General features: G+C 41.0%; 1 protein-coding gene across 2 annotated transcripts in view; it reads right to left on the bottom strand.

Annotated features, from left to right (window-relative positions):
• LOC130291029 (interleukin-13 receptor subunit alpha-1-like) overlaps positions 1 to 25,273 on the bottom strand; it is a 113,003-nt gene that overhangs the window by 61,227 nt on the left and 26,503 nt on the right. For both annotated transcript variants that reach the window (XM_056539364.1, XM_056539362.1), the window contains exon 2: positions 3,620 to 3,759. In XM_056539364.1, coding sequence (XP_056395339.1) covers positions 3,620 to 3,759 — 140 coding nt within the window. The remainder of the gene's footprint in view (positions 1 to 3,619; positions 3,760 to 25,273) is intronic.

Below are 25,273 nucleotides of genomic sequence, written 5' to 3' on the forward strand. Positions count from 1 at the left end.
CAACGTATGATCCTTTGCTTCTTCCTGCATGCGTTCGTTCCACTCTCTTTAAACCTGCAAATTTCAGATTTGGGGTCTCCACTATGAACAGTTAATACATGTTCTATGAATCTAGTCAATCTTTTTTTTAGTTTTTAACTAATAAAGATGTTCCCTAACTCTGTGAAAAAGTGGACGAATCGTTTTGCCTATATAAAACAGGCCACAGTCGCAGATCAAAGCATAAACGACATGATCGGTTCTACAAGTAATCAATTGTCTTACTTCTATTGTGTAACCACCTAAATTCACTGTTTTTGCTTCCCTATTATGACTACAGTAACCACAAGTTCCACCAATCTTTTCTGGAAGCATTAGTTCTGGCAAATCTTTTAAATGGTATAATATACCCAAATGGTATACTTTACCTAAAATCCATAAGGATATTTTGACCCCCCACCCCCACCCCTCCCCCCCAGGGAGACCGATCGTAGCCGGTATAGGATCTCCAACAGAATATCTGTCCAGCTACATTGAATGGCTGATCGCTCCCCTGTTGAGATCACATCCCCAGTATCTCTCACATACGTGGGGATGTGATCTCAACGCTCGAACAATTTGTTTGGCAACCGGGTTTTTCCCTGGCATCCATTGATGTGGAGAGCCTGTATACCCGCATCCCTCAGGATGCGGGTATACAAGCTCTCGGAGATTTCATAAGGAGTACCAATAAATCTAAGAAGTTCATAGAATTCTTTACAGAGTCCACACGATTTCTCTTGTCCCACAATAATTTCCAGTTTGATTTACAGTGGTTTAACCAAAAATCAGAAACTGCGATGGGGACTCCGGTCTTCTGTTCTTTCGCAAATATTTTCTTATCTATTTTTTGAGCGAAACTATATTTTTACGCCACTTAATCCATTCAACCGCCATATTAAACTACTACTACGTTTTGTTCACGATTTATTAGTCGTCTGGGATGGCTCTGACGAGGAGTTCCAGGAATTCATATCATACCTGAATGATGTCAATTATGTCAATATGAAATTTACATATACATTCGGTGGTGAATCCTTGGAATTCCTCGATATCAGAGGGTACCCGAAAACCATCTGTGATCAGGCTAAAAAGAAGGTTGATAAAATATCCAGAACTGATCTGCTAAAGGGAGTTAATAGGAGAAGGGAAGAGAATAAAGAGAGAGCAGTTTTTTCCCTTAAAAACACTAACATGAATGACACAGTCAAAAATGCCATACACAGGCATTGTCATTTGCTGCAATCTGATATAGACCTAGTTTCTATATTAGATAAACCACCCATAGTCACGTACAGAAAAAAACCCACTATCCACGATTACATTAAAAGATTTGCCAGAACTAATGCTTCCAGAAAAGATTGGCTAACAGACATGAGACCATCGGGCAACCACAAGTATGGAACTTGTCCTTACTGTAGTCATAATAGGGAAGCAAAAAGAGTGAATTTAGGTGGTTACACAATAGAAGTAAGACAATTGATTACTTGTAGAACCGATCATGTCGTTTATGCTTTGATCTGCGACTGTTTGATCTGCGCATGTTTTATATAGGCAAACCGATTCGACCACTTTTTCAGTTAGGGAACATCTTTATTAGTTAAAAACTAAAAAAAGATTGACTAGATTCATAGAACATGTATTAACTGTTCATAGTGGAGACCCCAAATCTGAAATTTGCAGGTTTAGAGATAGTGGAACGAACGCATGCAGGAAAAAGCAAAGGATCATACGTTGCAATGCGACAGGTCCCCTTGGTCTGAATGGCTCCAATGAATTAAATGCATTGCTATAAATATATTGTTCCTACATGCATCGAGCTCTACCATCTCATTTTTTGATCTTCTGGTTAAATAGATGTGGAGAATATGAAATCCTGTTGAACCATGTTCAGATTGGTTTTAAAGTCACTGATGATGTTTTTCTTTAGTTAGGCACTTATAGGGTTAATATGTTCACTGGAGTCTCTGTCTTTGGTGTTTGACCCCTCCCTATGTTTTGTGTATAAACCTACCAGACACACACCTGCCGAAAGGGGCCTGATGAAGCGCAAGAGCGCGATAACGGACCGTCGCCCACCGGCCGAGCCAACCCGCTCCTGTACCATCTTGCCACCTCCCTGCTATGCACTTGTTCTCGCACCATGAATAAAGAAAAATTTGCAACATAACCAGTGTCCGAGGTGAGTGCTCCGAAAACACTTTTCTTGTCTTATAAGAATATCGTTTGCATACCTTGCCTGGAGTCGAGTAGCACCACACTGAGACACGCACCGAGATACAAGCGGCTTTCTCCCTGTCAGCCAACAGATGGACTTTCCATAATTGGACAGTGTTCTGACTAGTGCCAGGTCATTTCTCCTATTTGATACACATAATTTACAAATCTGTTTAAATTTCTGGCACCAGTTGATTTAAAAAAAAAAAAAATAATAATAAGTTTTTCACTGGAGTACCCCTTTAAAACAATAAAAATAAAACGTGAATTTACTTTTTATTCTTACACACAGACATGCCAAAAGTATTGATTGGTCAGGGTTCTGGGTGCTGAAGCCCACACAAATTAGTAAATATAACCGGGAAAAGTATGTGGCTGGGCACCTTACTCTCTAGCTCACTGCTTAATTAGACTTGCCCGACTACAGAGCCTGACTCCAGCAAAAAGCCAGATTTAGCTCAGAAGCGAAGCGCACAGGCGCATGCCTCTCCCTGATTAAATTCAGAGTCTGGAAGTGGGGGTCAGCTTTGCTGACATGTCTAATTTAGAAAACATGAAAAATAGACTAGCCGAATGCTCATGTGAATGGAGGAACTGGGAGAGATAGGTGTTGGCTGACAGCTCCTGCAAGTGTATGGGAACCTTTAAAGACTGCCTGATCACTTTTGAGCTTGTTCTGTGTACAATAGGGAAAGGCAACAGTGATCTTATTATTACAAAGAAAATGATATAAAAAAAGGTAACACCTCTATTACAAGGAAGTAGACAGATAACAGATAGACTATTGACAATCGGTGATGTGTGAATAAATAGTACTCAATATTGTTTTTCTTGCAGGCTGTAACATTCAAAACATAAAACCAAAGGTTGATCATAATGCAGAACAACAGAGTCATATCACAGATGAGAACAATTGTCTGTAGAGCAGGGAAAAAGGAAAAAAAAAATGGGAGAGGGACTGAGTGGTTAGAAGCAAGACTAACAGGAGTTTTCCCAAATTCTTAAGCTATTCCCTATCTACAGGACAGGGGACAACAAACTGTTCAGTGGGGTTTCAACCACTGGGACCAACACCAATCCCGGAAAAGGAGACAGTATTGTCCCCAGAATGAGTGGCCACTGCTCCATTCATTGTCAATGGGGCCTCTGAGCATTTTGAAATGTTGTGCTTAGAAGTGTTTGGTGGTCTCAGAGAGAAGAAATGGCATGGGGACAGGATTCTCACTGATCCGCTTGTTATGCTTTATCTTGTGGATAATAACCCCTTTAAAACACTATGTCAAAAGGTAAATATTCAATGCATTTCATATTAAATCCTCAACTTAAAATCTAAAATTTATAGATATATATAAAAACACACATACAAAATGAAAAAAAGAATTACCATATTTGCAGGGGATGTCAAAATTTCAGTTTTGTACGATAGTGAGCAGTTTGCAGTGCTAGTAACTTTCTCCCATTTCCAAAAGAGACAAAACATTCCATTCATTCCAAATGTTATGTTGGTTGGGGCAAGAAGTTGTCCTATAATAATAATAATATTATTAGGCAATGTTGCTTGAAAGTACAATCATCAGATTTGTTGTAGATAAATGAATTCTAAATACAAAAACATGGGCTATCTATAAGATCTAGGCAGATAGAAAAGACACGGGGATGACTAAGGATTAGATTTTCTCCTTGGTCTGTTGTCTTTCAAAATGAGAATTGGATGATACTTTATCTATTAAACATCTCATTACTTTTCACTTCTGACATAAAAGTGATCCCAATAACGTGCTATTAACAATACACCGTTTTAAAATGTCACTTTTTACTACATATTAGAGAAATTCAGTGCATAAAACTTTAAACACAATTCACACGTAGCAGATTTTACAGTAACTACTATACTGCAGATTTTACAGTAACTACTATACTGCAGATTTTACAGTAACTACTATACTGTAGTAAATGAAATGTTTTAAACCTCATTCATACAACTGATTATGTGTTAATAGCACATTTAGGTTTTTTTTCCGATATGTGATATTCTATAAAAGCAATTCTAGGAATATTTTCAGGCAAAAAAAGAATGTAATGTTTTATTTTGACACTTAACGCCTAAAAGTATGCCGATGGCAGAGATAAGTTTTAGAAATACTTCATTACAGGAGGCTCTAAAAAGCTTGTTAACCCCTTAACGACGCAGGACGTAAATGTACGTCCTGGTGAGGTGGTACTTAACGCACCAGGACGTACATTTACCTCCTATACATAACGGCGAGCATCGGAGCGATGCACGTCAGGTCCCAGCTGCTGACAGGAGCCCGGGACCCGCCGGTAATGGCTGACATCCGCGATCGCGCGGATGTCCTCCATTAACCCCTCAGATGCCGTGATAAATACAGATAACGGCATCTGAAGTGCTGCTGCGGCGATCCAATCATCTAGAACGGCAGGCAGAGGTCCTCTCACCTGCCTCCGCTGTCTTCCACGGGTCTTCTGCTCTGGTCTGAGTGAGCAGACCAGAGCAGAAGATCACCGATAATACTGATCAGTGCTATGCCCTATGCATAGCACTGAACAGTATTAGAAATTAGCAGTTAACAGCACAATTAGCACTGAACAGTATTAGCAATCAAATTAAAGTGTAAAAATAAAAGAAAAAAAGTTTTTTTTTAAAAAGTTACAAATGTGAAAAATCCCCTCCACCAATAAAAATGTAAAATGTCCCATTTTCCCCATTTCACCCCCAAAGAGTGTAAAAATGTATAAACATATTTGTATCACCGCATGCATAAATATCCGAACTATTAAAATATAATGTTAATGATACTGTACAGTGAACGGCGTGGACGTAAAAAAAAAAAAAAAAAAAAAAAATTACAAATTGCTGCTTTTTTTTATAACATTTTATTCCCCCCCCCAAAAAAAATTGATAAAAAAATGTATTAAAAGTGTTATATATGCAAATATGAGTACAGATCACGGCGCAAAATATGAGCCCTCATACAGAAAAATGAAAAAGTTATAGGTCTTCAAAATAGAGGAAATTTTAAAAACGTACTAATTTGGTTAAAATGTTTTTTTTAAGCGCAACAGTAATAGAAAAGTATGTAATCATGGGTATCATTTTAATCGTTTGGACCCAAGGAATAGATAAAATATGTAATTTTTACCGTAAATTTACGACGTGAAAAAGAAACATTCTAAAATTTGCAAAATTGCGTTTTTCTTTTTAATTTCTCCACACAAATAGTATTTTTTTGGTTGCGCTATACATTTTATGGTAAAGTGGGTGAATGCATTACAAAGGACAACTGGTCGCACACAAAAAAAATAAAAAAATAAAAAAAACAAGGCGAGGAGGAAAAAACGAAAACATAAAATTGTCCTTAAGGCCAAAATGGTCTGAGTCATTAAGGGGTTAATGTAGAAGAATAAATAAATCCATATAAAATCCAAACCCTGCAGTAAAACCTGATCCAGAAATAAATAAACAAACAATTAAATAAATATCTAAAGAGCTTGAAGTACAAAACACACAAAAAAGGCAAAATCTGGGGTGCTGAAATCTTATTTGTAGATTACGGTACATTTTTCCAGACACTGTACAGTTTCTGTGTTCAAGTGGTTTCGTGCCGGATGAAGTGCAAATTAGCACGAAACCACCAGTGTTTGCCTCTGAGCCCCCGTCTACCTCTCCCCTCTTATTCCTTCCATGTGCCTTTTCTGACCCAGCGATGGACGCGGTGAGTGCGGGATCATCCCGTCTTACTTATGGAGACATCACTGACCTATTTTGGTGCAGCAGAGGCATAAAGGACACTCTTTTGACCAACTTCACGCTTATGTTACTCTGTAGACACATTTAGCATTTTGTTGGGAAAAAAATAAATAAACATTTTAATAGTATTTAGATCAGTCTCTAAAATCCAGTACGAGCATGTCAGATTAAAAAAATACCAGCAGAATGACAGATTATTGTCCCATGTAAAAGTCCCAGAAATAAGCAGATGAACGAGCAGATGATCTTTCGTTGGCTGAACACTGGGATTGTGCAGCCCTTAAAGGCCTCGTCTGTCAGCAGAATATCTTGCCATGTACACAGGGAATGTGTTTCCACAATGATGGAGGTGAACGACTGCATGCATGATCCAGCAATCATTCACACAGCCATTCGCTGCCAGTAATTGGGCTGTCTATGGCTGTGTTCACACATTGTGGCTAATTCGTGTTACCGCAAATAAATGCCGAATACCTTTTTGCTGAAAATGACCAAAATCACGGTTAAGTTACTCTCTAAAACTTTTTAAGCGATTCTGGTCAAGTTTGGTAAAAGAAAGCAAAAATGCATGCTGTAAATAGTTGTGGTGTCTCTTGTTAACACAGGCTAAAAGATGCTTCCAATGAGCCCCAATTGACTTGTACATAGTCGATCAGCACTTGAAGCTGTCTGCCTGTATAAAAAGACCCCCTAAGGGGACGTTCACACAGGTGGATTTTTTTGTGGATTTTCCGCTGCGTATTTGAAATTGGGAGGGCTCTTCTCGGCTGTCCGCAGCAGATTTTCCACGGTGGAATTGACGCTGCAGAAAATCCGCCGCAAGTCCCATTGAAGTCAGTAGGGACTGCGGCTGATTTTCCATAGTGTAAATTCTGATGCGGAAAATCTGCTGCGGACAGCCGAGAAGAGCCCGCCCACTTTCAAATATGCAGCGGAAAACTCGCCCGTGTGAACCTACCCTAAGGCTGGACTTCCACTGAGGATTTTTTTTGCAAAAACGCCAATTTTCCCGCACAGCGTTTTTTCAGCTAAAAAACGCGGCATCCAGATGTTAGCTGTAAGTCAGTAGTAAACTGCTAAATGCCAGATCCACTTGGCATTTTTCAGTTTGGCATTTTTTTTTTTTTTTTATCCTTTTGGCATTTTTTTTTTTTGCAATTTTGGGCTCAGAGGCTGGTGTTTCAAAACGCCCAACAAAACCTAGTTTGGCATTTTTTTTTTTGCACAGAAATCGTGGCATTTTTCCCCCATAGAAGTTTATGGGACAGCAAAAACTCCACGAAAAACGCCATGTTGCTTTTAACTTTGGCGTTTTTTATTCTTTTTTGGACTTAAGTGATCCAAAAAAAGTGATGGAGATACCTTTTTTATAAAAATTTCGTAAAATGTATTAATTAAAAATGTAATAAAAATAAAAAAGATAAAAGAAGTGATGGAAAAAAATTTATTTAATGAAATGTATGTTTTTTTTTTATAACAAAATTTCTATAAATTTTTAAAGAGGGATCATTTTATTTGGGTGGACAGGGCAATAAAAATGTAGCCAACAATAATAAAAATGTAGTGTGTGTGTTTTTCACTTTTTCTTTATTTATTTATCATTATTTATTTTTTTAGGTAGTACTACTACTCCCAACATTGAACACCCGTTGCGATCCTCCTGTATAATGTATAGATGGGGCCGGACACTCTTCTATGTTCCTCTGCACTGCCGTATATATCCACATATTCATATTTCCCACAGAGAGTTGTGATTGGCCAGATGGTTCCAGCCAATCACAGCTCTCTGCAGGAAATAGGAATATGTGTATATATACACAAACATCAGTGCAGGGGACTAGAGAAGAGCGGCTGGCCGCATCTATACATTATACAGGAGGATCGGAGCGGGTGTCAGGAGTGACACTCGCTGCGATCTGTGCAGAGTGTGCTCCATGTTGTGAGTAGTAGTACCTGCAGTTAAAGGACAGATCACAGTGGGTATCACTCCTTATACCCGCTGTGATCATCCTATCTATTGCAGAGATGCGGAGCAGCTTTCTCTAGCGCACTACATCTCTGCACTATACTACGGCCAGTGTGAGATGGAAATGTGTGCCTCGTGCAGACTTGCATCCGCTCCTCCCCTCAGTTCTCCAAAGTTAGAGCTGGGGGGAGGGCAGAGCGAAGGCAGAGCAGGGGATGTATATGCCCCCCTCATCTCCCCTCCCCCTGCTCTGCCTTTGGAGGATGCAGATCTGCACGGGAGAAAGAAGACACAGCAAGGGAGTTAGGATGTACGTCTCCTCATCTTCCCTCCCCCTGCTCTGCCTGTGTTCAGTGAACGGAACAGGAGGATGACAACGTGCACAGGCTGGGGATGTATAGACTGCAGGGACTGTGGGATGAATCTCAGTGATGTTAATAGAACATCACTCATTCATATTTCCTGCTGAGATTGGCTGCAACCATCCAGCCAATTTCCACTCTGGGCGGAAAATATGAAAGAGTGATGTTCTATTCACATCACTGGCCTGTATAGAGCAGCTCAGCAGCTGCTCTATACAATATGGACAATCGCATCAGGTGTCAGGAATAACACCAGGGGCGATCTGTCTATTAGTACAGGTACTATTACTCCCATCATGGAACAGTCTGATCCATGGTGGGAGTAGTAGTACTACCTAAAAAAAAATATTGAGAAAAAAAAGTGAAACACACACACACACACTATTATTAATGTATTAAAATTTCATTATAAAAAATAAAAATTTTGTTAAATACATTTTTTTCCATCCCTACTGCATATTTTTTTTTTTGTACCCAACAAACAAATTTGGGGAAAAAAAAAAAACGCTAAAGCGGCCAAAAAAGAAAAATTCCACACAAAGGTAAAAACGCCAAAACAGTGGCAGTTTTTCTGGCGTTATTTCTGGGGTTTTTAAGCCTAGAAAAAAAAAGGCAAAAACCTCAGTGGAATTCTAAAGGAAAAAAACATGCAATGTGGTTGTGGTTCAGTTGCAGTTGGCCAATTGCAGTAAATACTTCTTAAATGCATTTCTTTTTTTATAATACGTGCCAGTTTTAGCTATTGGGGTGTTTTTCTAAAACTGACAAATGTTATCAGAAAAAAAAAAAATCCAGGCAACAGCAGCATTTCAGAAACTAGAAATTATTATAAGAGTAAAAAGGAAACAGTTTCCCAAAACTTTTGCATGATTTCCTTCAGCTCCTCGTTCTATTCTATTATACAGAGTTTGTACCTTGGAATCATAAAATCATAGATAACACGGGTAAAACCTGGCATGTAAATAAGGTGAAGCAAATATGCAAATAGTGAAAGTACAGGCTTAAAAAATAAATATCGGTCGATCCCTAATTCAGATCAAACTACAGTATTACATTCAGGTTTTAAACTGCAATTATTGAAAACAAAGAAAAGAAACAGATCATAAATTGAAGCCTAGACTGAGACTAATTTGGTGATCGGCAATTGACACATTTTTTCCATTTAACAGACAGCCTGAGCATTTTCAGGGTAGGGTCACACAGGGCCGCAGATGAACCTACCCTACCAAAGAGAAGAAAAATAAATCTGCCAGATTACCTAAAGGGGTTGTCCAGGAAGTATTAATGTTGAGATCAGTAGACTGATAAATTACTGACATTAAGATCTAGTACTGTTCACATAGCTAAAGGTTCTGTCACAATACTTTAGTCTAAACAATCCTTTGTAAATGAATACAATCCTTATCTCCTAATCTTACGCTGATACACAGCGACAAACTCCCACCTGTTATCAGAACTTAAAAAAAAAAAAATAAATAAAGAAAACTGTATTCTACCTTTTTATAGTGTTGCAGTATCACAATTACAATACACCGGCTCCAGATAATTCAGAAATGACTGTTTTCTGTCACTATAGTAATAAACAGACTACATATATTAGAGGGTGCAAACCACAAAACGATTATCACTTAACCCTTAATTTGATGTGCTCCTGCCTTTCGGTTATGTTTGCACGTTCAGGTGTTTAAATGAAAATATTAACTAGAAAGCCAGAAATTAATTAAAAGGTCAGTATTGTTTTTGTAAGTGCCTTCCATTTATGATCTGTCCCAGGCTTTTACTTCAATAAATGCAATTAAAACATAAGGGTGCGTTCACGCTGCAGATATCTCGCTGAATCTCAGATTCAGTCTGGCAGCCGCCACTGAAGTTCTTTGCCGGCAGGACCGCGCGGCACTGCAGTGCTTGTGTAATTCCGTTCAAAGAATGAACAGAAGACCCATTCACACTGATGTTAAAGTTCACTGTGCGTAATTCTGCAGTAATTACGTAGTGTGAATGCACCCCAAGAGTGCAAACACAGCCTTAGTCAGGGCTAGATTATAGAAATGCTCCTGGGGCTTCCAACTCCAAGGGAGACCTATGGGTCTTCACCAAAATTCCTTCCCTGAAGGTCAGCATGTACCTTCTAGATGAGCAGCTGACAACCTGCAGAGGAGCAAGTAATTTACATAACACAATAAGCAAAGATGCTGCTACGGGATCACCAGGTCCATCCCTGCATTAGGCACTCTGGGCAACAGGACTCTTGGTAGGGACAGACAGTGAAGGTAGACAAGATAACTCTGGTTTATTCCCTTCTTCCCATTATAAACACATATACTTGAGCCATTGTTCTTACAGAAAATAAGCTGCTTCCAGAGAGGTCTGGCAGTGGTTTATTCCCTTCTTCCCATTATAAACACATGTACTCTAGCCTGATCTTAGCATGGAAGAGTCAAGCGGAGCATTCGGTTGATGGCTATTGGCGGTATATGGACAAAGTGTTGCTGTCATTTCATTAAACTTTTAACATGTCACACAGGCATGGCAAAAGTTTAGATTGGTCAGGGGGGGAGGGTGTCTCATTGCTGTGACCCCCTGTCGATCATTAGACATAGCCAGGTGAAGAGCATTGCAGCAAGCTTCACATCCCAGCTCGATGCTCAATGCAGAAGATGAGCTCCAAAGACTACAATGGAGCCTGACAGTAACATTTGACTTGGGCATGGAGTTAATACAACCTAATACTTGAGTTCAGCATGAATTGTAATACCAAGTACTCAGATTAGAACACCAGATGCTCTTGGCAATGAGTTAAGAAACGAACAAGAGTTAACATTTTGTGGTCGTAGGAGAAGACAAGATTAGAGTTAACAATAGTATATTACATGTTTAAAGAGTACCTATTATCAACTAAACTTTCCCTAATCCCCCTCCCCATCTTTCTCTGTCTCTATATCTATCTTAGTGTTTAATTCAATTGTAAACCCCCTATAAATACCTTTTTATCTTTGGTAGCTCAGTTAGGAGCTTGTGAGAGGGGAAGAAGTAGGCATTCCCGGCAGGCGCAACATCATGTGAAGCCTTGCTGGGCCGGCGGCTTCCACCCTTCTTCCTTCTATCTAAAAGATCCTTCTATCTTCATGAGCTGCGCTCTACTGACTCTCGGCCAGCACGCGCCGGCTCTCCTTGTCAGCATGAGGTGCCTGAAGACGCCACTGGCCGGCAAAGTCAGGAGCATGCCCTGCGTGGATGCACGCACAGCGCTTGCTCCCGCTGCGCTGAGTATGAAATTTCAGACTCAGCTGCCAGGCCGGCGTGAGTCCGAAATCACCAGAAAAAAAAAAGGGACTCATAGGGAGACCCCTAGTGGCAAGAATCTCAAACACATAAAACACAATAAAAAGTATACATTTTTTTTAATAGAACCCAATTACAAAATGTATATATTATATATATATTTCCCAGGAGAGCAGCACAAACAATCACGTAATCCAGGTAGCCGATGCACGCTGTGTAGGAGCCTTGGTTAGGGATCCCAATAAGTATAATCCAAAGAAGCAGCAGCACACAAGGTATACGGTGCAAAAAAAGTTTGTGGTTTATTACATCAGTGTAGACAGAGCAACGTTTCCGTGACCTCCTCGTCGCCTTTCTCAACAAAGAATAAGTTGGCCAGCACTACTGATTCCAAACTATTATACGGACCTGGCTTACAGGTGCAGGCTGCTGGGCTAAATATACAGCAACAGGAGAATACAGCAGCACACTGCTAGCACAAAGATACAGATAAAACATGAGTATATAGATAAAACATGAGAAGCTATTCAGCTATGGTGCAGTAATGAAATAGTGAGATACTTAGCTTGCAATTTGGCGGCCAAATAGCTTGGACCGTCCCACCACGGTAAGGTGATCTCATTGGGACGGACTCTTCACTATGAATATGCCTCTGTGTGAATAGATCAGCAGGCATTGCAGGATCTGGGACATCCAAATCACCTTATATACACCTGATAGAGGTGGGTGGGGTGCAAAAACCAACATGGAGGTATCTATATCTTTGTGCTAGCAGTTTGCTGCTGTATTCTCCTGTTGCTGTATATTCAGCCCAGCAGCCTGCACCTGTAAGCCAGGTCCGTATAATAGTTTGGAATCAATAGTGCTGGCCAACTTATTCTTTGTTTGTATTACACATATGGGGGAGTGGCTACCTCCATGTTGGTTCTTGCACCCCACCCACCTCTATCAGGTGTATATAAGGTGATTTGGATGTTCCAGATCCTACAATGCCTGCTGATCTATTCACACAGAGGCATATTCATAGTGTAGGGTCCGTCCCAATGAGATCACCTTACCGTGGTGGGACGGTTCAAGCTATTTGGCCGCCAAATTAAGTATCTCACTATTTCATCACTGCACCATAGCTGAATAGCTTCTCATGTTGTATCTAAATACTCATGTTTTATCTATATCTTTGTGCTAGCAGTGTGCTGCTGTATTCTCCTGTTGCTATATATTATATATATATATATATATACACACACACATATATACAGACCAAAAGTCTGGACACACCTTCTCATTCTGAGTTTTCTTTATTTTCATGACTATGAAAATTGTAGATTCACACTGAAGGCATCAAAACTATGAATTAACACATGGAATTATAGACATAACAAAAAAGTGTGAAACAACTGAAAATATGTCATGTTCTAGGTTCTTCAAAGTAGCCACCTTTTGCTTTGATTGCTGCTTTGCACACTCTTGCCATTCTCTTGCTGAGATTCAAGAGGTAGTCACCTGAAATGGTTTTCACTTCACAGGTGTGCTGGTGTGGAGGAGGTGGTGTCATGGTGTGGGGGTGCTTTGCTGGTGACACTGTTGGGGTTTTATTCAAAATTCAAGGCATACTGAACCAGCATGTCTACCACAGCATCTTACAGCGGCTGCTATTCCATCCGGTTTGCATTAAGTTGGACCATCATTTATTTTTCAACAGGACAATGACCCCAAACACCTCCAGGCTGTGTAAGGGCTATTTGACCAAGAAGGAGAGTGATGGGGTGCTGCCCCAGATGACCTGGCCTCCACAGTCACCGGACCTGGACCCAATCGAGATGGTTTGGGGTGAGCTGGACTGTAGAGTGAAGGCAAAAGGGCCAACAAGTGCTAAGCATCTCTGGGAACTCCTTCAAGACTGTTGGAAGACCATTTCAGGTGACTACCTCTTGAAGCTCATCAAGAGAATGCCAAAGCAGTAATCAAAGCAAAAGGTGGCTAGAACTTAGAATATGACATATTTTCACACTTTTTTGTTATGTATATAATTCCACATGTGTTAATTCATAGTTTTGATGCCTTCAGTGTGAATCTACAATTTTCATATTCATGAAAATAAAATAAAAACTCTGAATGAGAAGGTGTGTCCAAACTTTTGGTCTGTACTATTATATATATATATATATATATATATATATATATATATATATATATATATATATATATATATATATATATATATATTTTTTTTTTTTTTTTTTTTTTAAACTATAAAAGATATTTAAAAAAATTTGATGAGAGGTACTCTCTTTCATAAAGTGCTTCCATAATGCAAGTAATGTATGCAGTGAAGATAATACAAGTTTAGTTCTGCTTCTAGTGTCAAAGCGATTTTTATTAGAAGGCTTATTTATACTAGAGAGTCTTTAAGTACTAATGTGTTGTAAACACCTCACAGGGGGATATAAACAAACACTGCATCAATATTTCAAGTGTAAGGCTAGGATTCCACTGAGGTTTTTTCCCCACCAGCAAAATCACCAGGAAAACTGCCACTGAATTTCCCAGCGTTTAGCAGTTTTTTCTAGTGTTTTTCCTGGTGTGTGGAAACAGAGAGTTTTGTCCCCTGTGGCAGTTTTCTCACTGTCTTCAGGTACCACTCTTTGGGTTGGATGATGAGCGCCCGGTCCACAGAGTGTAAGGAGATGAGGAGAGATGTACAGCATCACTACTCACCTCCCCCGGCCGTATAGTATACAGGGGGGCATAGTGTACCCGTATATACTATACGGGAGCCGGGAATTCTGTCACCAGACTGACAGGACTCCCTGCTCTTATAGCTTCTTTGGGTGGTATACAGCTATCTATAGATAGCTGTATATACTGTATACAGAACACGACGTCCACTTAACTCCCTTGCTCCCTGTCTGGTCCATGTAGCTCCGCCCCTAGTGATGACATCATTAGAGGGCAGAGCTACAGACGGGAGCCAGACTGGTAAGGGTGTGAGGCTCTGTTCACATTGTCCGTTTTGTATAATGTGAATATACCCTTCTGGCAGTGCCCTCCCAAACAGGGAGACTCCAGCTGTTGCTAAACTACAACTCCCAGCATGCCCAGACCGCCAAAGGCTGTCTGGGCATGTTGGGAGTTGTAGTTTTGCCCCAATTGGAGGATCCCTGTTTGGGAAGACATTGCATTATGGGCGCTCTACGAAGCGGAGAACCCCAAAAATATCATAACCAATTTTTTTGTGTTTTTTATTCTTCTCATTTCAGATCTGTGTATGTAGCGGACTACAGCAGATTCGATGGATTACGGTGGATGAACTGGATTTTTTCCTTTTAATCAAATGGTTAACGAGGACTGTGGGGGAGTGTTTTTTCTAAATAAAATAATTTTTCCAATGTGTCTATTTTTTTTTTTTTTTTATTGAATTTTCAGGCTTAGTTGTGGAAGCCATCTTATTGATGGAATCCATTACTAAGCAGGGGCTTAGCGTTAGCCCCAAAAACAGCTAGCACTAACCCCCAATTATTACCCCGGTACCCACTGCCACAAGGGAGCCGGGAAGAGCCGGTACCAACAGACCTGGAGCATCATAAATGGCGCTCCTGGGCCTAGGTGGTAACAGGCTGGCATTGCTTAGGCTGGAGAGAGCCAGTAACAATGGTCCTCATCCACCCTGGTAACATCAGGCTGTTGCTGCTTGGTTTGTATATGGCTGTGAATAGCGGCGGTGGGTACTGGGGTAATAATTGGGGGTTAGCGCTAGCTGTTTTTGGGGCCAACGCTAAGCCCCGGCTTCGTAATGGATTCCATCAATAAGACGGTTAGGACATTTTTTGGCACTCTCCGCTGGGGAAAGCGCCCATAATGCAATGTCTACCCAAACAGGGAACCTCCAATTGGTGTAACACTACAACTCCCAGCCAGCCCAGACAGCCTTTGGCTGTCTGCGCATGCTGGGAGTTGTAGTTTAGCAACAGCTGGAGTCTCCCTGTCTGGGAGGAAACTGCCAGAAAGGTCTGTTCACATTATTACAAAAAACGGACAATGTGAACTGAGCCTCAGACTTACCAGCCTGGCTCCTGTTTGTAGCTCAGCCCCTTACTGACATCATCACTAGGGGCAGAGCTACATGGACCCAGCCGGGACTGGAGGGAGGTTAGGGGGCTTCTTCACCTTCTGTATACAGCTATCTATAGATAGCTGTATATATATTGTATACTGCCCAAAGGGTTAACTTACACTGTCCAGCAGTGTAAGTTAACACTTTCCTTGCTGGGCAGGTGCATAGCGCACAGCTCAGCAAGGGGTTAAGTGAGCCAGCAATGTGCATACTGTATACACATTGCAGGCTCAGTAAGTTCTTGATGGGCAGTAGATATACAATGTATATCTACTGCAAAGCATCAGCTGTTCTCCAGGTTCTGTAGCAGTGAGCACAGCCGAGTCCCGAAATTTCCATCAGGAGGATCACAACAGGTGTCAGGAGTGACACTTGCGGTGATCTGTCCCTTTCTGCAGGTACTACTGCTCCCAACATGGAGCACACACTGCTCCATGCTGAGAGCTGTAGTATCTGTACTAATAGACAGATGGCCTGGGTGTCACTTCTGACACCCATTGCGATCTGTCTATTAATGCAGGTACTACAGCTCCAAGCATGGAGCAGAGTGAGCTCCATGTTGGGAGTAGTAGTACCTGCAGTTAAAGTCAGATCACACCCTGACACCCGCTGCAATCCTCTGGCATAAGCTATAGAAGTGGGCGGCACGCTGCACTTGTCTGGTCCCCTGCCTGCACTATACTCCGCTGTGATGTGAGGTTCTCTTCACTTCACAGATTCGTATATACCGCAGAGAGCTGTGAGTGGCCAACACTATCTGGCCAATCACAACTCTAAGCGGGAAATATGAATCTGTGATTTGTAAACTTCACATTACAGCGGAGTACAGTGCCAGGCTGGGGACCAGACAAGTGCGGCTGCCGCTGCTTCTAACACCAAGGGATCGCAGCGATTGCCAGAAGTGACACCCGCTGCGATCTGTCAATTAGTACAGGTACTACTACTCCCATCATGGAACAGTGTTCCATGATGGAAGTAGTAGTACTACCCACAAAAATGTAAAAAAAAAAAAGAGAAAAAAATAGTAAAAAAAAAAAGGTAAAAAAAATAAATAAATAAACACGCGCACATTTTATTCAACACATTATTAAAATCCATTATTAATAAAAAGTTTAACAAAATTATAAAAATATTTTTATATTTAACTCCTTGGGGACGGATGGTTTTCCAGTTTTTGCACTTTCGTTTTAAAAATCATAACCCTTTAAATTTTGCAGCTAAAAATCCATATGATGGCTTATTTTTTGCACCACCAATTCTACTTTGTAATGACATCAGTCATTTTACCCAAAAATCTACGGTAACACAGGAAAAAAAAATCATTGTGCGACAAAATTGAAGAAAAAATGCAATTTTGTAAGTTTTGGGGGCTTCCGTTTCTACGCCGTACATTTTTCGATAAAAATGATACCTTCTCTTTATTCTGTAGGTCCATACGGTTAAAATGATACCCTACTTATATAGGTTGGATTTTGTCGTACTTCTGGAAAAAATCATAACTACATGCAGGAAAATGTATACGTTTAATATTGTCATATTCTGACCATTATAACTTTTATTTTTCTGTGTACAGGGTGGTATGAGGCCTCATTTTTTGCACCGTGATCTGAAGTTTTTAGCGGTACCATTTATGTATTGATCTGACTTTTTGATCACTTTTTATGGTATAAAAAGTGACCAAAAATACGCTATTTTGGACTTTGCATTTTTTTTGCGCGTACGCCATTTACCGTGCGGTTTTATTAAAGATATATTTTTATAATTTGGACATTTCCACACACGGCGATACCACATATGTTTATTTTTATTTACACTTTTTTTTTTTATTGGGAAAAGGGGGGTGATTCAAACTTTTATTAGGGAAGGGGGTTAAATTATCTTTATTCCCTTTTTTTTTTTTTTGCAGTGTTATAGCTCCCATAGGGGGCTATAACACTGCACACACTGATCTTTTACATTGTTCAATGGTTTCTCATAGGAAACCATTGATCAATGATTCTGCCGCTTGACTGCTCATGCCTGAATCTCAGGCACTGAGCAGTCATTCGGCGATCGGACAGAATGGAGACAGGTAGGGACCCTCCAGCTGTCCTGTAAGCTGTTCAGGATGCCGCGCCGATCCCGAACATCTCCATCACTTTTTTGGATCGAAAAAGAATAAAAACCGTCCACAAAAACGCCAAAGTTAACACCAACCTGGGCTTTTTCTTGCTGTTTTTTCACTCCTATAGACTTCTATGGGAGGATGATGCCAAGATTTTCCCGATAAAAATGCCAAGCTAGGATTTTGAGGACACCCAAAGGATAAAAAAAAACGCCAAAATGAAAAAACGCCAAGTGGATCTGGCATTTTACAGTTCACTATAGACTTGCAGCTAACATCTGGCTGTGGTGTTTTTTTCACAGAAAAAAGGCTGTGCGGCAAAATGGGCATTTTTATCTGCGTTTTTGCCTGAAGAATCTTATAGTAAATGTCTTATAAACAACAGACGGTGGAATGAACAATACCAGAACATGAAACAAAAAAAAGATAAAACAAGTATCATTATTCATCATGTGGTAAAGGATCAAGGATTGGAAAAGGATGACCTGTGTCAAATATGACATTAAAGTAAATTCACTGGTCCATTGGGTTTGGAATGGGGTCATGGAGGGTACAATAAATGCTAAAAAGGAATAATTAGACATATGAGGAGAGGTGAAGTAAGCTGAGTAGAAAGGGAATTACAGTGTATTCTATTTGGGGTTGCTGGACATCGGTGTATCTGTCCAGGGTGTCTATTCTTCAATAGTACCATAATGTAAAATAAGGTATTGATAGAGTTGTACACTGTAGCTCTCCACTTAGTGACTACATATTCTAGCTGTCATAAGGCTATACCGAATATTGAGGAAAGTTTTTTTTTCTTTTTTTAAAGTGAGAATCCATCAAGTGCCCAGAAAATTCTAAATACCCTATATGTGAGATGGAGGAAGCAGACTTTCTTCACCTACTCTAGACGAAAGTTAGGGACTTCTGGAAAGGGATATTTGCATTATTGGAATTAAAATAAACATTCAACTACAGTCAATATGGCCATAATGAGGGATGTCAGGGGGTTTAGGGTATTTGAATTATCTATTTGTGAAGCTAGTCTGTGTTGCTAAATTAATAATTTTGCGATCTTGGTTTGATGGAAAACCCTTTTCATAGAACACTGAAAGAGCTTGGTAGAGAAAGTTAGGAGATATTAGGGAGTGAAAGCAAAAACCTAAAAAAAAAAAAAAAGCAGAAAAAGGGTATAAAAGGTTTCTGGGGTCACTGGAGAATAGAATAAGTCTTAGGGGGGAAAAATCTACCCTGTGTAGGGGTATGTGGGGGCTGTGTAGGGGTATGTGTATATGTAGTGTTTTTTACTTTTTATTTTATTGTGTTAGTGTAGTGTTTTTAGAGTACAGTCGCACGGGCGGGGGTTCACAGTAGTTTCTCGCTGGCAGTTTGAGCTGCGGCAGAAAATTTGCCGCAGCTGAAACTTGCAGCCGGATACTTACTGTAAACCTCCGCCCATGTGAGTGTACCCTGTACATTCACACTGGGGGGGGGGGGGGGACTTCCAGCTGTTGCAAAACTACAACTCCCAGCACATACGTTCTATCAGTGCATGCTGGGAGTTGTAGTTTGCAACAGCTGGAGGCACACCGGTCGTGAAACACTGAGTTAAGTAAAAAAAAAAAAAAACTCTGTGTTTCACAACCAGTGTGCCTTCAGCTGTTGCAAAACTACAACTCTCAGCAGTCACTGAGAGCCAACTGGCATGCTGGGAGTTGTAGTTATGCAACCAGAAGATGCACCACTACAACTCCCAGCATGCACTTTAGCTGATTGTGCAAGCTGGGAGTTGTAGTTATACAACAGCTAAAGGTACACTTTTCCATAGAAAAATGTGCCTCCAGCTGTTGCAAAACTATAAGTCCCAGCATGCCCATAAGGGAAAGCTGGGAGTTGTGGTGGTCTGCCTCCTGCTGTTGCATAACTACAGCTCCCAGAATGCCCTTTTTGCATGCTGGGAGCTGTTGCTTCCACCGCTTCAGGTCAGTCCCTCGCCGCCGCTGCTCCTGGGGCCTCGATCCCAACAGGGACGCCGGGGATCGGGGTCCCCAGCTGCCGGGGTCCACATCTCGCACCCGCTCATGTCCTCCGGAAGAGGGGAGGAGCGGGTTGCGGGAGTGACCCCCGCAGCAGGTGCCCTGATTGGTTGGCGAATCAGGGCGATCGTGAGGTGGCACCAGTGATACCTCACCCCTGCTGGCTATGGCTGTTCGGGGCCTGTAATTCGGGGTCACTGGAGACCCGATTGACCCGGAATCCGCCACAGATCGCTGGGCTGAATTGTACAGCGATCTGCGGCCATCACAGACATGGGGGGGCCTCATCATGAACCCCCTGGGTGATATGCCACGATGCCTGCTGAACGATTTCAGCAGGCATCGGGCACCGGCTCCGCTCCAGATGGCTGTGGGGGGCCGGGAAAGCGCATGACGTTCTCATACTTCATGTGTCCTTAAGGACTCGGAAATGGAGACGTATGAGAACGTCATGTGTCCTTAAGGCGTTAAACCTCAGCCCTAAACTTGTCAGTACTTTGTGACAAAAACCTTGTTGGCAATCAGAGAGGTCAAACGTTTCTTGTAGTTGGCCACCACGTTTGCCCCAATCCTCTTTGCAGATCCTCTCCAAATCATTAAGGTTTCGAGGCTGACGTTTGTCAACTCAATCTTTTAGTTCCCTCCACAGATTTTCTATGGGATTGAGGACAGGAGGACAGCTAAACTTTAAGGGAGTGCTCCTAATCTCAGCTTGTTACCTGTTTAAAAAGACACCTGGGAGCCAAAAATCTTATTCTAATTTCACTTAAATGCAGTTTATAATTTATTTGAAATGTTATTTTCTGGCTTTTTGTGTTGTTATTCTGTCTCTCACAGTTCAAATAAACCTACCACTAAAATTATAGACTACTCATTTGTTTGTCAGGGGCAAAAGTACAAGATCAGCAGGAAATCTAATAATTTTTTTCCTTTACCGTATGTATCCAGGTGGTGCGGATTCCACAAGGAAATTAAATGTGCATGGGCCATTTCTGATTGTATTGTTCAAAAGATGGGCCATATGGATTTTCATCTAGATTTTCCAAAAACAAATTTAATGAACAGAATTTATTCATTGCTGTAACTTCTCCAGCGGGAGGAGACCAAACTAACTGTTTGACTTGTGCAGAAGACTGAACAGAGCCACCTAGTGGTCGTCTTTTCAATCACATTAAACACATAAAAAAGGTTGAGAATTTTAAGAAGTAAATAGCAAAGTGTCTTATAATTATATAAGGAACAATACATTAAAAGTTTAGTTTGGTGACAGATACTCATTAAAAACTTCAGAGAACAACTGTTTGTTGCTTGTTTTCTATTGGATGTCATTTAGATAACTCCTTTATTTCAAAAAAGATTTTAGAAACAGTGAAACGTCTGAGTTAATTATTTATGCATCCTATTGATAGCCTATTACATTGAGAAGATATTATAAAAGCCATCTGTAGAAATTAAATAGTAGCGACAACTCTTTATAAAGATTATTTCACACAGTGTCATTCTAAACAATTTACTGTATATACTCGAGTATAAGCCGACTCGAATATAAGCCGAGGCCCCTAATTTCACCCTGAAAACCTAGGAAAGCTTATTGAGTCGAGTATAAACTTTGGGTGGGAAATACATCATCCTCCCCTCCCCTGTCATCATCCATCATCCCCCTGTCCATATCACCCAGTCATCATCCAGACCCCCCCTTTTGTGGTCTTCTCACCTCCCCAGTTGTTGCTCTAGTAGCTGCAGAGACCATCCAGGGAGGGTGGGCTAGGCCGTCCATCTTCCCTGCAGGGACCTTCCGCATTCTGGTGGGGGAGGTGAGCTGGTCCGGCCCTTCCATCTTCACCGGGAGACCCTCTTCTCCACTTCGGGCCGTCCCCGAACTAGTGACGCTGCATTGCCGCCACTGCGCAGGGACGCCCCTGACATCACATGTCTGCCCGGACCAGCTCCGCACCGGAATGTGGACGGTTCCCGCAGTGAAGATGGACGGGACGGCCCGGCTCACCCTGACCCCCTTCCCCCAAACCGGTATGCCTAAAGCATTACTTTTTGGTTCACTCGAGTATAAGCCAAGGGGGGTCATTTATATACTTGGCTTATACTCGAGTATATATGGTAGACAATCAAGAAAACAAAGAATAACCAGTTTGTGGCGTGTCATATTCTGAGATGGTGCACAGCCACAACAGTACTTAAAGCCACAATCAGTGGGGATGGAAATCGGCCAAAGAGAGCATTATCAGCTTACAATATAATATTACAGTATTGTCAGAAGTAAAGTGGTTTAAATGTGTAAATAACAGAACAAATTTGCAAGTTAAAACAGCAGATAATATCGTTGCACATTTTTCTGCAAGTTTCACATACTTGTAGATGAAATTAAAAGAAAGTAGTTGTCAGTGGAACTGTCAGTATACAGTAGATGTCAATATACAATAGAAGTATACAGTAGAAGTATACAGTAGATGTCAGTATACAAGAGAAGTATACAGTAGATGTCAGGAGATGTCAGTATGCAGTAGATGTCAGAAGCTGTCAGTATACAGTAGATGTCAGGAGATGTCAGTATACAGTAGAAGTATACAGAAGCCGTCAGTATACAGTAGATGTCAGGAGATGTCAGTATACAGTAGAAGTATACAGAAGCTGTCAGTATACAGTAGATGTCAGGAGATGTCAGTATACAGTAGAAGTATACAGAAGCCGTCGGTATACAGTAGATGTCAGTATACAATAGAAGTATACAGTAGATGTCAGGAGATGTCAGTATACAGTAGAAGTATACAGAAGCTGTCAGTATACAGTAGATGTCAGGAGATGTCAGTATACAGTAGAAGTATACAGAAGCTGTCAGTATACAGTAGATGTCAGGAGATGTCAGTATACAGTAGAAGTATACAGAAGCCGTCAGTATACAGTAGATGTCAGGAGATGTCAGTATGCAGTAGAAGTATACAGAAGCTGTCAGTATACAGTAGTTGTCATAGAACTTCAGCAGTCACAGAGGTCAGCACCAAGTCCACTGTCCAGGCGGTGTCATTTATAGCAGTATGCAGCAAACAGTTCCAGTTACTGAGCCAAGCATAACATTGTCATATCGGGTTCTAAACCTTCAGAAAATAATGTTCAAGTACAACTTCCATCCAAGAAGAACTAGGCAGCACTGACCATGCAGTGTAAAAATGATTCCTTCTGTATTTCGGTCCCTCAAACCCTCGTGCATTGTGCAAGCAAACAGCTGTCACCCAGATTGATGGCTCTGTTGGCGCCCTGGTCTGGCCGCACATGTGAATTTCTTGCACCATAATAAAGAAGAAATTGTTTTTACACTGTACTGGTGAGTGCTGCCTAGTTCTTCTTGGATGGAATTTATACAGTGTTTGTCAGTTGAGCTTTAACATTGTTGTATATTAAAAGGTACACAGATGATCCTATAATTAGCCTCTTTTCTCAACCCCTATATACTGACTGACCTGTATATTTGGAAAATGGTCACTTTCTTGCATTGTAACGTGCATGTACGTGATAAGGCAGGATACAAAAGCTGGGCCACCCACATTAACATTGCTGGAGTAGCTGGCTTGCTGTCTAGGACATTATGACATTTACAGTACAGATTTTAATTTAATATAAGTTATTGTCATCTGTCATTTCAGCAATGTACAATTACTGACATGAAAAAAAATTCACTTATGCAGGATTGCTGCAAAACTGGCCATGCAGTTATGTCTCAGGCAGATATGTAAATGATTATTTCATTTCCCTGGGAAGAGGAGTAAAGAGGAATTGTTGATCTGTGACAACCACAAGCAGCTCCCACAGTTTACTTCATCCAGATACAAATTTATTGCCAATTGAGTATTTATTGGACCAGCTGGCACCTACAACTTAGCAAGATCTACAGGCCCAGCTGCAACATCTGTAAGCAAATGTGCTGCAGAATGTCGTGTGGAACCTGTATGCCTCTATGGCCAACCATATGTCTTCATGTATCCAGGCTAGAGGCGCCCAACAGGGCACTAGGGTCCGATTTAATTTCTGATTTAGTTTCCCCAGATAAACTTATCCTTTCACTCTAAAATTGTAATCACTGCCATGTATCATTATTGTATTCACACATAAAAAGCTTCATTCTATTCCAACAACTCCTTGTTGCTTTTTTGTTGTCAATGAGAGCACTTAGTGTAATTGTTAGTTGACTAATTGACTTGTTGTTTTGAGAGTTATAACATCTGTTGGCAACAGCAGATACTATACTACAGCAATAACAGTCATATCATGGCAATACTGAAAGTTAATGCCAGACTCATACTAATAACATGACTACAATAATGTACCTTGACTCCTTTGGATCATATAACAGGTACTTGGTATTGCAACTGTAATAGCCTGGGGGAGTAGGGTATGGGGAGTGTAGCTGTGCGGTTACTAAAGGGTGCTTGTTAACCCTTGCTATTCATGACGCCAGGATGAGGGCTCCTCAGTAATGCTTATCCTTCCGCCACCCTTCCCAAGAGCAATAGGGAGGTAGATAATAATGGAATGTCCACAACCGGAGAGTTTGCTGAAACAGTTGTAACTTTTACTGAAGATTTTATGCAAGCTTCATAACCGTAACAGTTGCTATACATGCAAGCTTCCTTTGGAGATTGACAAAGGTTGGGACTTTAGCAATTTAGAGTCTTTAGGATAATATGCCCTGTTCCACTGGATTTAAGGGATTTAGTTGCGGTCCAGTAGTCACGCTAGCTTTAGCGGGGGTAGTTTAGAACTCATGGTTTAGTTCCGCTGAGGCCGGTAGGTTTTCAGACCTAGCGTGTCTTATCAAGTTGCACAAATTCGTCCTGCTAGCAGCAACCCAAGAGAGCGATCATTGGCTACAGCTCCCTTATATGGGCAGGGGCTGGACTAGTGCTAATTGGTCCAATTCTTGTGTCAATCACCATTACAAAGGATTATGGGTAGCATGTGACCCAAGGACCTCCAAAAAGGTCCTCCAACCTACCATAGAGGATATTAACATAGTCACATGACCGAATGTCCTGCGACGCTAAACAAAGTAAGTACTATACATTATATTAGATATACATTATTACTAAATATGTACATGTATTAACAGTATAGAATTAGAGTAAAGAAGAGGTGACTAGGGGCTGTCCCACCTGGGGGACCCTACCTGAGCGTAGTTACTCTGACTTTGGGGACCACCACACTAGGTATGGTATGCAATACGGTACCGGGACACCACACAACCAGCAATAAGAAACGAGACTGAAGCTGGCCATGCACATAAGCTGACTGAGCTCTCATTTGGCAACAGGTATCTCTCACGATTCATGATCCCTCAATAAACATGACCCATTGGTCAATTGTTCATGTACTTAGAAAGGGGGGTAAGCACCATTTTATTTTCCTGAGAA

This window comes from Hyla sarda, chromosome 9, assembly GCF_029499605.1.
Source record: "Hyla sarda isolate aHylSar1 chromosome 9, aHylSar1.hap1, whole genome shotgun sequence".
Taxonomy (NCBI): domain Eukaryota; kingdom Metazoa; phylum Chordata; class Amphibia; order Anura; family Hylidae; genus Hyla; species Hyla sarda.